This window comes from Megalops cyprinoides, chromosome 10, assembly GCF_013368585.1.
Source record: "Megalops cyprinoides isolate fMegCyp1 chromosome 10, fMegCyp1.pri, whole genome shotgun sequence".
NCBI lineage: Eukaryota > Metazoa > Chordata > Actinopteri > Elopiformes > Megalopidae > Megalops > Megalops cyprinoides.
Genome location: NC_050592.1, coordinates 8,895,414 through 8,909,845, shown reverse-complemented (window position 1 = coordinate 8,909,845; position 14,432 = coordinate 8,895,414). Strand labels below are relative to the sequence as shown.

The 14,432-nt window shown below is 43.8% G+C and overlaps 1 protein-coding gene across 2 annotated transcripts; it reads left to right on the top strand.

Moving 5' to 3' along the window:
• The first annotated feature begins 275 nt into the window (after positions 1 to 275).
• On the top strand, positions 276 to 8,876 carry rasip1 (Ras interacting protein 1). 2 transcript variants are annotated; one of them, XR_005005235.1, is made up of 16 exons: positions 276 to 304; positions 1,548 to 1,669; positions 1,984 to 2,429; positions 2,678 to 2,938; positions 3,076 to 3,314; positions 3,399 to 3,563; positions 4,091 to 4,295; positions 4,564 to 4,862; positions 5,204 to 5,365; positions 5,869 to 5,909; positions 6,085 to 6,239; positions 6,521 to 6,633; positions 6,801 to 7,114; positions 7,617 to 7,780; positions 8,067 to 8,208; positions 8,318 to 8,397. XR_005005235.1 is itself a non-coding variant. In XM_036538126.1 (16 exons), exons 2-16 carry the CDS (start codon positions 1,548 to 1,550, stop codon positions 8,494 to 8,496), a joined length of 2,985 nt encoding a protein of 994 aa, XP_036394019.1. In that variant the 5' UTR covers positions 276 to 304; the 3' UTR covers positions 8,497 to 8,876. The 2 variants fall into 2 exon arrangements, 1 of the variants encoding a protein (XP_036394019.1); XM_036538126.1 differs by having other exon boundaries at positions 6,801 to 7,092; positions 8,318 to 8,876.
• The last annotated feature ends 5,556 nt before the right edge of the window (positions 8,877 to 14,432 follow it).

Genomic DNA, 14,432 nt, shown 5'->3' with positions numbered 1-14,432 from the left:
TATTAACAAATAAATAAGAAGTAAATTATCCAGAAGTGGATTGAAAGAAAAGTGAGAGCGCATGGGAATTAGAGACAACATGCGAAAGTGAGAGCCATTTTGATAATGAGAAGGCGGACAGAACTGGAATGATTTTTTTTTTTTTTTAGGAAGACAAAACAAAACAGAAGTGTTTACCAGACAGACAGCAAATAGTTTATGAATGGACACATTTCATTTGTACAGAGACCAACTGAAATAACTGGTTACTAACTAGAGATTGTGGTAAAAAAAAAAAAAAGCAACAACTGAAAAGTCCTTGTGGGTAAGTTCACTTTTACAAACCATACTGATCTTCATTTGATAACGGATAAAATATATTCTTTCCATAACCTAATTTTTACAAGTTGAATGCGGTTTATAGTATTGCTCTACGTTTTCTACATCAGAATCTTTCTAATAACGCTGTTACTTTAGTGAATGATGTCATTGGTGCATACCACTCGGGATAACCGCTAAAGATTATCAGATGAAAGTTGATTATCTCACTTGAAATCTTATTGCACATTGTTGGATTGCATGTACCACATTTGAGTAAAAGTAAGTTTTTAGCCAAATACACACTTCATTGTTCTGTAGACTGGACACAGCAGGCATATCCTTCCCCTGCTGAGTTTGGGGATTCCCTATTGAACACTTCCAAAGAAAAACGTCTTATCAATTTAATCACAACACAATAAAAATGGATTGCTCATTAAATGCAATATGAAACCAAGGCATTAACTGATTTATAATTGTAGAGTCAGACACTTGACATGTACGTATTTCACCAATGGTTGTTGGCTCTAGATTTACAGCTGAAGCGTTGCACACCGTAATGGTCTCATATTGAGATTGGAGTTGACCTAAATTGACTTGTCTTTAAATCTGTGGCCCATTATTTGAATTTTGGTTTGGTTACTTGGTCTGACGTGTCTCCTAAGTTTATATATTGATTAAAATATGTTCATATTGACCAACTTTCCAAACATTATGATGTGTGGGCATCATAGGCGTTGAGAATGCAGATTTCATCACAAGACACTTCATCTTTGTGACTTCAAACATGAGACCTTGTCATTATAACGTGACTGTTAGAGCTCATGCTATATATGAGGTGTCTACATGTTTACAGAACATTGTGTCATATTCATGTTCCTCTCTGATTTTTCCTGATTGGGAATCTACACATGTAAATTTTATATAGTCCTGCTGGTAACCCACTGCTTAACCAGCAGCAAGCTTCACATGGAAAAAAGAATTAGTCCATTTAGTATCAATTAGCATTGGCTGCTTGCATATTTATGTCTGATTGCATATGGTTATTTCAGCAGGGTTCAGGAAGTGAATCTTTCTGCGTTTCACCCATTCGCTCGAAATGCAATGTTCATTACGGTGAATGCCATGGTCTCCTTTTAATTTACATGTAAAAAACATCTGTGTAGGTCATTCAGCACATGTTCACAGCCCAGGGTGTCTTTTCTAGTTAGTGACTGAGTTCATAGAAACATCCCATCTCCTTCTTTCAGATGGAGGGGTCCAGCAGCCCCCGCTTCAGGAAGCTCCATTTCCCTGTGGGACTGTGGATCAACTCTCCGCGAAAACACTTCGCCAAACTGGGGGCGCGCTGGCCCAGTGCAGCCTCCGTCAAGTCAGTCTGATTTTCCGTTTGTCTTTCATTCAGCCTGGCATTTTGCTCTCCTTTCTCTGTCATAGCTCTGTCACTTCACTTTCACAACAGTCGTTTTTCGTGGTCTTAGCTGTTTTACTGCTTGCTGGTTTTTTTTTTTTTGGCTTTGTGCTTTGTTTGCAAGTAAGTGCTTGATGATTTTTTTTAAACCTCCCTATAGAAATATCACCTTAATTTCCCACCTCTCTTTTGAGTGCCGTGTTTATGGTCATTTCAGGGTCTCGTCTATTGGTTGGCTTATATTGAATTAACCCCTTCTGTCTCTCTCTTTTTAGATCCACCACCAGCTCCGATGCTGCCTCGCTGCACGAGGCCCCCATGGCTCCTTCGTCCTCCCTCTCCCTCTCCACCCCCTCCCTTGCCCCCCCTTCCCCCTCCCCATCTCCCTTCCTCCGTCCCCGTCCTGCCCACCCCCAGTCACGCGCTAAGCGCTTGTCCCACCTCTTCCTGAGGGGACGGTCAAACAGCGACCGGGACCGAGCTGTCGGGGACAGAGAGAGGGAGGTTTGGGCACACTCCGCTGCACCTTCCTCCCACCACTACCTCCCTCCCGCCTCTTCCTCAGCCCCTGGTCTCATTAAGATCTACGGAGATGCCCTCTCTAGCGGGGCCAACTACAGGAGTCTACTGGCAAACATCCACTCCACTGCCCACCAGCTCATCTCACAGGTCATCACCCGCTACACTGAAAGAGAGAGGGAGGCAGAGAGTGAGGATGGAGGTGAGAGACAGTGTGAAACTTCCTTCTACACTGCATGAAATGTATTACTGGAAGCATTACGAAATGAGGGAATACAAAACATATTTTTTGATTAATACATGAAAATGTCTGTTGCAGTTGACATGTTTAGGTCGCTACATACAGTACTGTATGAACTTCAAAGAGAGTAAATTATAGTTTCAGCTTCTGCTGTTCTGCTTTTTACTTTCATTCTCTGACCTCATCTTCTTTTTACCCCACCACCTCAGCTTTCCACAAACCTAGCCCTGAGGACTTCCTGCTGTGTGATGTCATTGGGAAACCCATCCAGCAGCCAGATGGAACCGTCCGCTGGGAGACAGAATGTCGGAGGGGTGTGGCCTCGTGGGAGTGCCCCCTGCTTCTGATTGACATGTGGAAGCCGAAGGAAGGGTTTGAGCGACGTTTCGAGATTCAGAGAAAGGAAGACTACGAGAGGGAAGAGAGGGCGAAAGAGAAGGAAAGGGAGAGAGACGGAGAGAACTATGGAGGTTAGTGGGGTTGTCGAGATGCATGGCAAAAGGGAACGATCTGGTTCCTTGCAGATTATTTATTTTTATTATTCATGATCATACCTCCTCTTTCATGTTATGGGTAATAATCTTTTTTGATGTTGTTTCACCTGAAGTGCAATGGAGGCGGAGCCGAATGGCATCAGGGGGAGGGCCGGAGGAGGCGGGGCGCGGCCACCGTGGGAGGAACTCTGAGCTTCGGAGAAGCATCAGCGACATGAACCTGAGCCTGAGGCGTCGCCAGGGAAACCACTCCGGCAACGACAACCGTCGCCCAAGCAACGCCCCGGGCAACAGCGGCGGGGTCCTGGACAGGAAGAACATCGTGAGCATGATAGCGACGGATTCTGGGGAGGTGAGAGGGAAAGAGGGAGGGAGAGAGAGAGGCAGGGGCATACAGAGAGATAGAGTGTGATCATCTCAATGCCTTGCCTTATAGATGATGGGGTCAAAGATGGGAGCTGAGAGGGACAGGCGACCCCAAGGAGCAGAAGAAGAGAATGATATTTCAGCCTGTGACCTGGAAGTGATGTCCCAGAGCCTGATCCTTCCACCCACAGACTGCCCTTACTTCCTGCTACTGCAAGGATACGACCAGAGCAAGGCTAGACTTGTGCTAAATATGATATCATACTCAGCACATTGCACAATACCTGCATAGATCTAATCATTGCATGCCATCGCTTGATGCCTCTAGAAGGGAATGTTTTTATACCCTGGAGATTAACTTACATATAATATAAAACTCCAAACAACATTACAGTGTCACAATACATCCAAAGATAGCATGAAAACTACAACAAGCCTCTGTTTACTTCATGCCTCCATAAACATGATCTCATACAGGCTTCAATTGTTATATTCTGAGACACATCACATATACTATCTCTCCATTCTGTGAAACTTAAGATTGAATCAGACATTTATCATAACTGCTGCACTCAAATACCAACCAACCCATAACTACTCCATTCAGATACTAACAACCTCTACAACTATTATAGTCAGATATCATCAGACCTTTGTAACTCCCACTCCAAGACACTAAAGGGCTCACAGTTATAGCTGTCAGACAATAGCAGGCTTACAGCTACTGAATTCAGGTACTAACAGAGTCTCTCATCTGTTCAGGACTTTGTGCTGTACATCATGTCTAGTCACACACATGTCTTTGGAAGAAAACCAACGGCCAGGGAACGAGAGAAGGACAGAGAGAGAGAGAGGAAGGGGAAGAAGCCCCTGAAAGTGGACACCTTTCTCTCTGCCCCCGACCTGCTTCCTCGTCACCTATTGGTCAGGAGAGACTCTGCCCTCCCTGGTCAAGATTCCAAACACGGTACCTTTACATTTGCATTTACATTTATTCCTTTGGCAGCTGCTTTTATCCAAAGCGACTTACAAGTGAGGCAGAGTACAACACAAGCGAAAGCCATACACACAAGTCACAATATTAAAAGTGCTGCATGAGCAAGTTTCAATAACTGGCCAGACGAGGTACAAGCTAGTGGGGGCGCAATTGTCTCTCTGTAGCATGGTGTAAATGTGTTGTGGGACTGTTGTATGGATGTTAACTCTCAGTAACCGTGCCCCGTCCCTCTGCCCAGCCCTGGTGCGCCCCTTCAGAGGAGGCGCTGTCACTCACAACGGGGTAGCCCTGTACAGGGAGGCTGAGCTCAAACCAGGAGACCTGCTAGGACTGGGAGGCCACTTCCTCTTCCTGTACCGCGACCCCCGCGTGACCCCGGCTCCGCCGCTCGCTCTGCCGTTGCCTTGGCAACAAGAGCCCTCCGCATCCTGTTGTCCGGGCGGCTTGGTGGACAGACAGGAGGTTCTTCGACAGTATCTTGGATCCACTGAGGCCGTGCTCAAGTTTCACCCCAGACATGCTGATACACTGCTGCAGGCAAGTACAGCGCTGTGATTGGATCACACAGGCAGTGTCCAGTGCTGTGATTGGATCACACAGGCAGTGTCCAGGGCTGTGATTGGATCATACAGGCAGAGTCCAGTGCTGAAACCCTGTTTTACAATTATACGGTACTCAAGGTGCTTAGGCTCAACTGCTCTAGTAAATATCCAGTTGCATAACTGGGTTATTTTAAGCATAGTAATTTGCCCTACATCAGATGCCCTACATCAGATCCTCTACAAGGGTGTCTGCTAAACAAAGAGAAATGAACCCCCCCTCTGACCCTCCCCCCCACCCCTACAACCTCTCTGTACTTCTGTGTCTCTCTCTCTCAGGAAATCATCTCAAAGAATTCCTCCCCTGATTCAGGGGGTGGGGCTCTAGCCCCGGCGTACCTCCTGTCAATGATGATTGACTACGCTTCCAAACACCTGGACCCTGCACTCATCCCCCAGCTGCTATTAAAGTCAGCCAATCAAATCAAGGCAATTGTTTGGGTGAGTCCATCCATCAAACATCAGTCAGCATGTAAAATTGTGCACCAATTTTCACTCCATTTTCTGGAAAAGCTCTGAAAAAATGCACAGTCCTTTTTAAAGTATGTCAAAAACAACAATGTAATACCTACATAGGAACAAACCTACTCATGAAGCAAAAGGGTTGAGGAAACATTTGGAACAAAAACCTCTCAAGAGTCATGGCTTTGCACATATTTGTCCCTTATGAGCCTAGAGCTTCAGTTTTGGAGAATATTTGGATCAAAGTGGTGGAGTCATATTGCTGATGCTGACAGTGATGAGGCAGCAGTAGCTTTAGTCACGCTCTATCCCCGGGGGCCAGTGTTTCACTGGATGAATAGCGAACATGTCACTAATGTAAGTTCAGCTTTTCGGGACAAAACATTGTAATGAGTCAATAAGTGAGCCAGACTGTTTCCCAATTTCTCTGCGTGATTTGTCTAGAGTAACTCTTTTATCCCTCTTTAACACTTTAATTCCAGGATAAAATTAAAGAATTTGGGGATAAGCATCCAACACAAAAGTAAGAACATTCTTATGTTAATTTATGTCCTAATGTTAATTTGATTCTGATGTTTTGAAATTTATACCATTACAAATTTGTAGATTTTTGTTATAAGTTATGTGAAATAATGCTGCTACATAATGGATGGTCGTGGATGATTACCGCATCAGTAAAGTTGTGTGATTTTGTGCAGTTCTACAGATCAAGGAGCTGACATGAGCACACCCAGTATACAGAAGGTGTCTTCTGACCTTCGACCTTTGATGTTCTGGATGTCCAATGCCACAGAGCTTCTGAACTTCTTCCAGGTTAAAGTTGAGGCCATGGAGAAAGAGTGGGAATTTGAAGGTGAGAAACAGAAAACAAAATGTTATTTTTAGTAACTTAAGTTCTAGAAAAGCAATAAATATAGTATATTCTATTTCAAAATAGAAATCATCATATAAAAACTTGAAAATTTTGAAATTTGTATCTTAATTTACATGGGGCTGTTGAGTCCATGTTTCTGTGTTTGTTTTTCATACATTAATGGACTGAATGACAGAGACTGTAATGTAAGTATCTACAGGAGAACAACAACAACAACATGGTAAAAACATTATTAACATTCTCTCTGTGTTGTCCTTTAGCTCCCGGCGACCCTGTTTTGGTAGCTGACCTGGACACCTGCTCAGAGGCCCTGGCACAGCTTGATGATGTCATAATGCACACCTTTCAGCAGTGTGTGTACCACCTGACCAAGGTGAGGTGGTCCTTAGACAGTACTCTGAGCCAGGATTCACTTTCAATCTTATTATATTCCCTATTCAAAGTGAAAATACACAGGTGTGTGTATTCTGTGCTTTGTTTAAAAAAAAAAGGCCGTTTTGTTCTCGTGGTCAGTTTCCAATGTCTCCTCCTCTTTTTCAGACACTCTACTCCCTCCTGCCAGCTCTCCTGGACACCAACCCTTTCTCCAGTGAGGAGAAGGAGAAAGATAAGGAGGGAGGGCGAGAGGAGGCATTGGGTGAGGCAGGAGGGGAGGAGGGGGATGAGGACGTGTCTGGCCTCCCTCCCACCGTTGCCGGCCTGGTGGAAGTGTACCGGCGCTCCCTTTTGCTCTCGCGCGAGGCCTGCCTCTCTCCACCGCTCACCTCCCAGACGTTCGGATACCTCTTCTTCTTCACCAACACCTCCCTGCTCAACACGCTGCTGGAGAGAGGCAAGAGATGGAGGGATGGCGTGTAACAGACATTACATTACATTCCATTACATTACATTACATTTATTTAGAGTGACTGCCAGCACAAAAGAACAGAAGTGTATCCATTCAGGTTGAATGAGCAACAGTGTCAGACCAGGCTAACAACGCCCCCAGACCAGTGAGTGTGAGCATAACACTATTCAAGCCCTACCACAAGTTAACTTGTGCAACCTGACTAGACAGCCTAAAAACTAAGGGAAGCCAAGTACACACTCTACCGTACATCACACTGTCTAGACAAATGATTCCAAAACACACTGTGAGACTACAGAGCATAAACAGAGCATACCGCTGTCAAATCGGCCAGCCTTTTGTTCTTCATGCATTCAAAGTGTCATGGCAAGTGCACCAAAGGGGGTTTCTTACGTCTGTTTACTTCCGCTGTGAAATGCTACCCTTGTCTCCCTGTACTGGTGATCATGTGCTGTTGTGTTCAGCACGGTAGAATATATCAGTTTTCCTGTTCTGTCTCTCGCTTTCAGACGCACTCTTCTGCTGGTCCCGGGCGGTTCAGATTCGCACAAATCTGGACCTGGTTCTGGACTGGTTGCAGGGTGCAGGACTGGGAGACATTGCCTCCGAGTTCCTAAAAAAGCTATCAATCACTGTCAACTTCCTATGCATCCCAAAGACCCGCCTCATCCAGGTAAAACACATTCGAGCCGCCCTCAAAGAAGCCGTCAGTCTGGCAAGACCATTATGAGTATAAGGACAGTTGAAACAGAATCTATTGCTGTGTGTACTTTATTGTTTCCATTAGACTCTCTCATTTCACCATACTTGATCATCTTTCCCATCGTTTTTAATCACTGTGTCTGTATGTGAATCAGTGCTGTTCTGCACTCAGTCTCTCATTTTTTGTCTTTGACTCAATTCTGATGGAAGCTGTTATTAAAATATTCACCCTTTTCACCCCTTTCTCCTTTTTTCAGTCTTCCTGGTCCAGCCTACAGGAGGACTACTCCTTATTAAGCCCCGCCCAGCTTCATCACCTGCTGACTCATTATAAACTGGGACCTGCTAGGGCCCCACCTGCCTCCTGGGCCCCACCCCCTGGGACAGAACTTAGTGGAGGTAAGAGAAAGCAGAGTTTGTCTGTTTTGTCAAAGTTAATCTAAATTTACTTATTTTATTTTAACCTTTTTCAATTTCCTTTCATCTGTTTTTTTTATGAATGGGTCAGATATTTTTGAGAGCTTCTTGGACCATCCTCCACTAATTTTGCCCAATGAGACCCCTCGACTGGACCTTACTCAGCCAATTCCAAGTCCCGAACTTCAACAGGAAGTAGCACGTCTGCGTAGCTTCTTGTGGGGACTTGATCAGGATGAACTGCCAGCTAATCAGAGGACCAGGCTATAAAATTCAGTCATCCAACACCATCACTGTGACCAACTGGAGAGGAAAAGACAGGGATTGAGAAAGACTAACCATAATTTTTTTGGTGGCTGGTACTACCAATACTTCTGTTTCAGGGAGAAGCTCCCTGTTATTCAAGGCTGAGGTTTTTGTTAGAAGACAGTTATTCATAAACATTTTTCCTTGGATTAAACATTTTCACATGTAAAATAAGTAGTTAAAATATTTAAACTGGATCAATTAAGCGGTTTGGACACTAAGTACTATATTAACACTCACTCCGAGAAGTAAAAAGGTAGCATATTACAACTACCAAATGGATAAGACCCCCCTCCCCTTATTTTTTAAATATCATGTAGACCTATGTTAATACAGAAAACTGTTCCGCATTATTTTGATTGTATTTCACTTGTTAAAGTGTCATGTATTTGTCTCACATAGAATTAATAAACATTTATGATGGAAACTGTGCTGTGTGTTTTTTATAATGCAATACAGATGCACACACCTGAAAAGTCGTCCTTTGTCACAGTTTTAAACACAGATACAAGCTATGCATCTATTCATATGACTATAAAGTAGATATACCTCAGTATATGCATATACTGTACAATGACAAATTTTAAACATCACACTCAAGCGTACAGCAGGGAAAAGATTCCAATGCCCAAGCTTTCAATTTAGTTCCAGTAGGTGGCGCAAAAGCAGCATTCTATTCAGAGCCAAGTTTACAGTATTGACGTGTATTTTGAAAGAGAGCACCATTAAGTAGCTAGCAACATTTATTGAAATAAAATTAAATAATCCACTTACAGTCATCAGCTTTATGTCCAGAAACTCTGTCATTCTGTTGACGTCCCCATTTATTTCCCGCCACTATAATCTACTTTACCGGCAAAATTCTCCCACTCAATTTAATTCAATAACAGTAGCCCTTTGGCCCGGGAGCACTGCCCCCTTCTGGTCATTGTTGCATATGGATGCAATAGGATACCTAATGCGAAGTTCTGCAACGTACCTATTTAGAATGCCCGGGGTTGTGATATTACATTGCAACAAATCCTTAATTAAGGACTAAGGATTAAGGATTACTTCAGTCATTTAAAAATATATACATGCATTTTCCTTCATAAATCTATAGTAATTATACTATATTTTATTATATATTATGTATATATTATTTATATTGATGCATCGATTTGAATGAATTTGTACACACAAACAGAAACACACACACACACACACACACACACACACACACACACTGCACAAACAACAAAAAAAGTGTGTTTAGATTTCTTGTTTTTACCATTCGGAGGTTACTGTAATTCTCACGACCCATCTGACGTCACATTACCTCAAGATTGAGTGATGGTACGTGTTTTTCCCCCCTCACAATTTTTGGCAGGATTCCAAATCTCTCCCTCTCTTCCGGTCAGACTCACGCAAGCTACTTTACGGTAAGAGCACAGAGTAGCGTGAGAGCTTCTTGCATCATTCCCTCAAATTTTCTTAACCCTTACAACCCAGCCACCATCATGAAAGGGAGGATGACTTGGGATGTTAGTGGCATCGAGTAAGTCACTGAATTATTCAGTGCCTGGCAAAGCTGAGTCATCATCATCTTTTGTTGTTGTTTTGGACTATATCAATTAAGTGGTTGTGATTTGTGATATTACAGAGTTGTGCATGATGTTTTCGAGTGTGGCTGTGGGTCTATTTCCACTGCAGCCCATTTGACCTTTCCAGTAATTCCTCACAGATAAAGCGTTTTAATCCGCAGCTGTTTCTTGGAAAATAGCAATGAGGGTCAGGATATCTGTAACAGGAGTGGCCCAGAAACGGAGCACAACCTTACAGAGCCCTCAGTGTGTGAAGGCAATGTCTGCTGTGTCCAGTCAGCGCGCACTGTCTGGTAAATCCCCTTTCTCCCATCTCTCCCCAGGTGCAAAAGTTCCACACCTGTTGCATTGACTCTCTGTAATTAGGACTACACCATTATTATGGGGGCACGGGATGTGTGTTCAGAAAGGGGAAGCCGGGACAGAAAGGACAATGGACTACAGTTGTTCCTTCTCCCTCCTTCCTTTTACCGCCCCCCCCCCCAAGCTTTGAAGTAATGAAAGATTCTTCCCTTCTTCAAAGGGAATGGGTTTCCTACAAAAACAGCTGAGTCAGACAAGAGCGGGAGCACGCGTGAGAGAGGGAGAGCTGAATGTTGCATAGTACACACAAAGATCTCAGCTCTCGCTCAGCCCTGCTACATTTATTCATTTGGCAGAGGCCTGTAACCAGCCTCGAGTAAACCTGTGCCAGTGTCCACAACAACATCACTGATCCAGGATCTGCCTGAGCTGCAACACAAGGAAATCACCCTGTAATGGTGTATGTCACAGAGCCAGTCGTCAGACAGTTTTATGTGGGGATTTTATCACTTTGCACCTGTGTTTTATATATAACTGACACGAGCTGATGATATGTTACTGTACCTAATGTGCTTAGACAGAGGATTTTGTTTTCCCTGGGGCATCTCTGTGCATGTGAAAGAGAGGTCGAGTGTAAAACCAGGTATCCCCTAGGGCCATATTTACTTTCTCCCCAGCCAGGGGGATTACGTCACTGAAACATTATTTATGAAAAGGTCCTGTGATGTCATCTGTGTTAGTCTATGGCTGGCCAGGGTGAGTAGCTGCTAGCTGCTGAACCAGGGGTCTCTTTTTTTCCCTTGCTACAGAATGTGGGTTTGGAGGGCTTCATACTGGATTGAGTTTGGTGGTCCGTCTGAAACGTCTGTGCCTTCAACCCCCTTACCCCCCCCCCCCCCCCCCCCCAGTCCCGAAGCTGTGGGCTGGGGCCTTCCCCCCTGACAGGCCAGGTTTCTGTTGGAGTCTTGTTCCATTTTGCGTCATGGTGTTGACTGAGTGGACCCCACACTTAACGTTCACAGAAGGTAGCACGGCCGGATAACACTGCCCTTTCTCTCTGACTGTAATCTGCAGGGTGTGTTTATTTTATGTAGCCTCCCTTTGATGGCATAGAAACAGCTTTTTGTTTTAGTAACTTCACGGCCAGGTCAAGGGTCGCTTGAGTGGGAATTCTCAGGAAAAATAATATTTGTGCAAACATTCATGCTAAACAGACTTCTTTCCATATAAGAATCAAGAATACGTTTCTCCCCTGCCTTGCTTACAATCTGAAAATCAGTGTGGATGAAAATAAAAGCGTTTGACGACCTGAGATGGCATTAGTTCCAAAATAGATAGGTTAATATCTGTAATTTTATGTCTGATATCAAATCCTGAGAGCTAATCGAATAGTTATTTACCTCTCTTCTGCCCCCCCTTCCCCTCCTTGCCCTGTAGTGGTGTCATGAGCAGCCATTTCTCCATCTCCAGACAGTTCCCCGGTGGCCTGAGTTCTGAGCTGTACCATACAAGCTGCTTACTCAGTGGCTCTTTTGAATTCATCAGCAAGATGTTTTCATTCCTCTGACCACTAAGAGACTGTATTCCTGTAATTGTCTAATGACTGAATATTGTGTTCCTGTTTTTGTACATGAATTGCTGTAGTATTTTTCATCCTGTAATATACTTTGTTGTACCACATGTACTAAATGTGCTTGGATAAGGATAACTTTATCTTCATCATTATCATCATCATCATCAACGGCGTCGTCTTTGTCATCATCACCCTGTTTTATAATAGTTAAAAAATGCCAGTTCCGAAACAGCATAAATGTCAAGCCAAAAATCCACTTTTTACTGCTTTCTAAGTAGTTTCAGAAAAAAGACTGGCAGACGTTCTTGTGCTTGTGTGAGCGATGTCACATTGCGATTATTTGAATAGCTGGAATTGTTCTGTCATGACTCCTGGCCAATTCACACCCACTTATCCTGGGAGAGGGAAAAAAAACGTGTCCGGCCAATCACATTCCTCAATACATTAAAGGAATAGATGTAAAGAGATTGTCCAGACACGAATGGCTTGTCTTGAAGTATTACCTGCATGTGAAATGCATGCCATCACATGATCCATCACTGTCACGGGGGAAGGGAGGTGGGGGCGTGGTCAGTGTTGTAACCCCATTAAAGCTTTGGATTCATATGAAAAGTTTTGGCCGATTGTTCTTGTGGAAGAACAAATGATATATGAGCTGAGAAAGGGCGCCACCCTCTATCGGCGCCCTGAAGGCCTGTACACAGGATATGATGTAAATTGTGATGCAACGTGGGGAAAAGAGGCAACTACTGTGGCAGACAGTAATCGGATCTCTCACCAGGCCTCTGACAGTTTAAGAGCTTAAGGCTCTCAGAGTTAAGCTTCAGAGCACAGAAGACCAAACAAAAGGGACTCCAGTATGAAAATAAGAGTGACACTGAGTCATTACAGCTAAAGTTGATTTTGAGTTATCGCATAAAAATAAACTGGGAGAGGGATGGTGTGTATGTTTCCTCAGTCCCTCTTTTAATGTAAATTAAGATAAAAAAAAAAATAGTTTGCCCTCTTTTCCCTTATCCCTGCATCCATCCGGTTTACTTTCCTGCCCTCTCACTCACCTCCTCCCTCATTGTCTGCCTGTTTTTGTTCTTCTCCAGGGAATTTCCCTCGTTCTATGACTCCTCCATTCCAAACATTCCTCAAATTCTTCCTCGCACAAGAGATGGAGTCGGGGGTGGTAGGGTATTAATACAGTAAAGCCGCACCGGTCACCGTTACTAGACAGTGTAATATCCTGACACATAATACGACACTGCTTCTGGGATTGACTGCATATGTGCAGAATGACACGAAAACCTAGGTTAAACATGTAGTCTGTCCACACTGACTCTGAAATGGGATTAATGCAGCCTGTTCATACCTCCCAAGGAGGGGGTGATACGTCTGCATACATCAGCACTGCTACCGAATATTTGGTACATGCTGGCACAGAAAGAGTTAATAGAATTCATACATGCTGGCAGTGAGAGGGTTAATACAGTTTGCTTCCAACATCTAAATCAGTAAATGAACTAATTAGCAACAATTATTTTACACCTGCTAGTGTATAAACACATTAGGTCCTGCTTTCTCCTGTGTAAAAAACACAGCAGGACTTCAGGTGCAAATGACAGTAGGAAACAAATTGGCAACATAATACCTCCCCCCCCCAGCCACAAAAGGGCCCCCTCTCTCCCCTGTGTCATTGCGTTGAGACAGTTAGTCAGTGGGACAGAAGCAAACGTCAGAGCATTCCTTCTCCCTTTGTCCACACATCCCTCTGCTGCTCTCCACTGGTCCCGTGTGTGCCGGCATGTCTCCCTTTTCCCAAAAAAAAAAAACACCAACTGATACGCTCACTGTCCCTCTGACGTAGACAGACGGGAAAGATGAGAGATGGAGAGGCCTGTGACAATGCCGGTTATACCCTTGTGCCCCCTTGATACAACACAGGAGTTAGGCTGACACATAGAGAGAGAGTGCGCAAGAATGTCTCCTGGGTAACTTTTCTACATAAGAAAGAATGCGCTAAAAATAGTGCCTATTTGGCCATCGCCCACTGAGAATCTCTGGTGGTCCTCTGCTCAGTGTGCTGGGGTGTCAGTGTCTCAGACTGAAAAGTATCCACCCTTTATCTGTTGTTTTCCTTTAGTGAAAGGCTGCATACCCTGGGCGGCTATCTGAAAAATCATCAGTAGTTAGACATCATTAAACATGTATAACTTGTCTTTGAAGCTTGAGATCAATTCAAGCTTTCTGGATGATGTAAGCCTGTCTTTGAAAAAGATCCCAGGGAAAATATTTAGTTGGCCATACTGTACCACAGACACACAAGGGAAATAGCCCCATTGAGGCAGATTTATAAATGTCGTTTTTTTTATTTTTTTTGTTGTATTTATTGTTTTTTCACAGAACTGCCTTAGGTACCCTTTAATTCACTGTTACGTGAAAGAGTATTAACC

Excerpts from the sequence above, each read along its gene's own strand:
- rasip1 (XM_036538126.1), top strand. The coding sequence starts at position 1,548 with ATGGAGGGGTCCAGCAGCCCCCGCTTCAGGAAGCTCCATTTCCCTGTG. Across the intron at positions 2,939-3,075 it reads AGACGGAGAGAACTATGGAG|TGCAATGGAGGCGGAGCCGA; the intron begins GTTAGTGGGGTT and ends TTTCACCTGAAG. Across the intron at positions 8,209-8,317 it reads TGGGACAGAACTTAGTGGAG|ATATTTTTGAGAGCTTCTTG; the intron begins GTAAGAGAAAGC and ends TGAATGGGTCAG.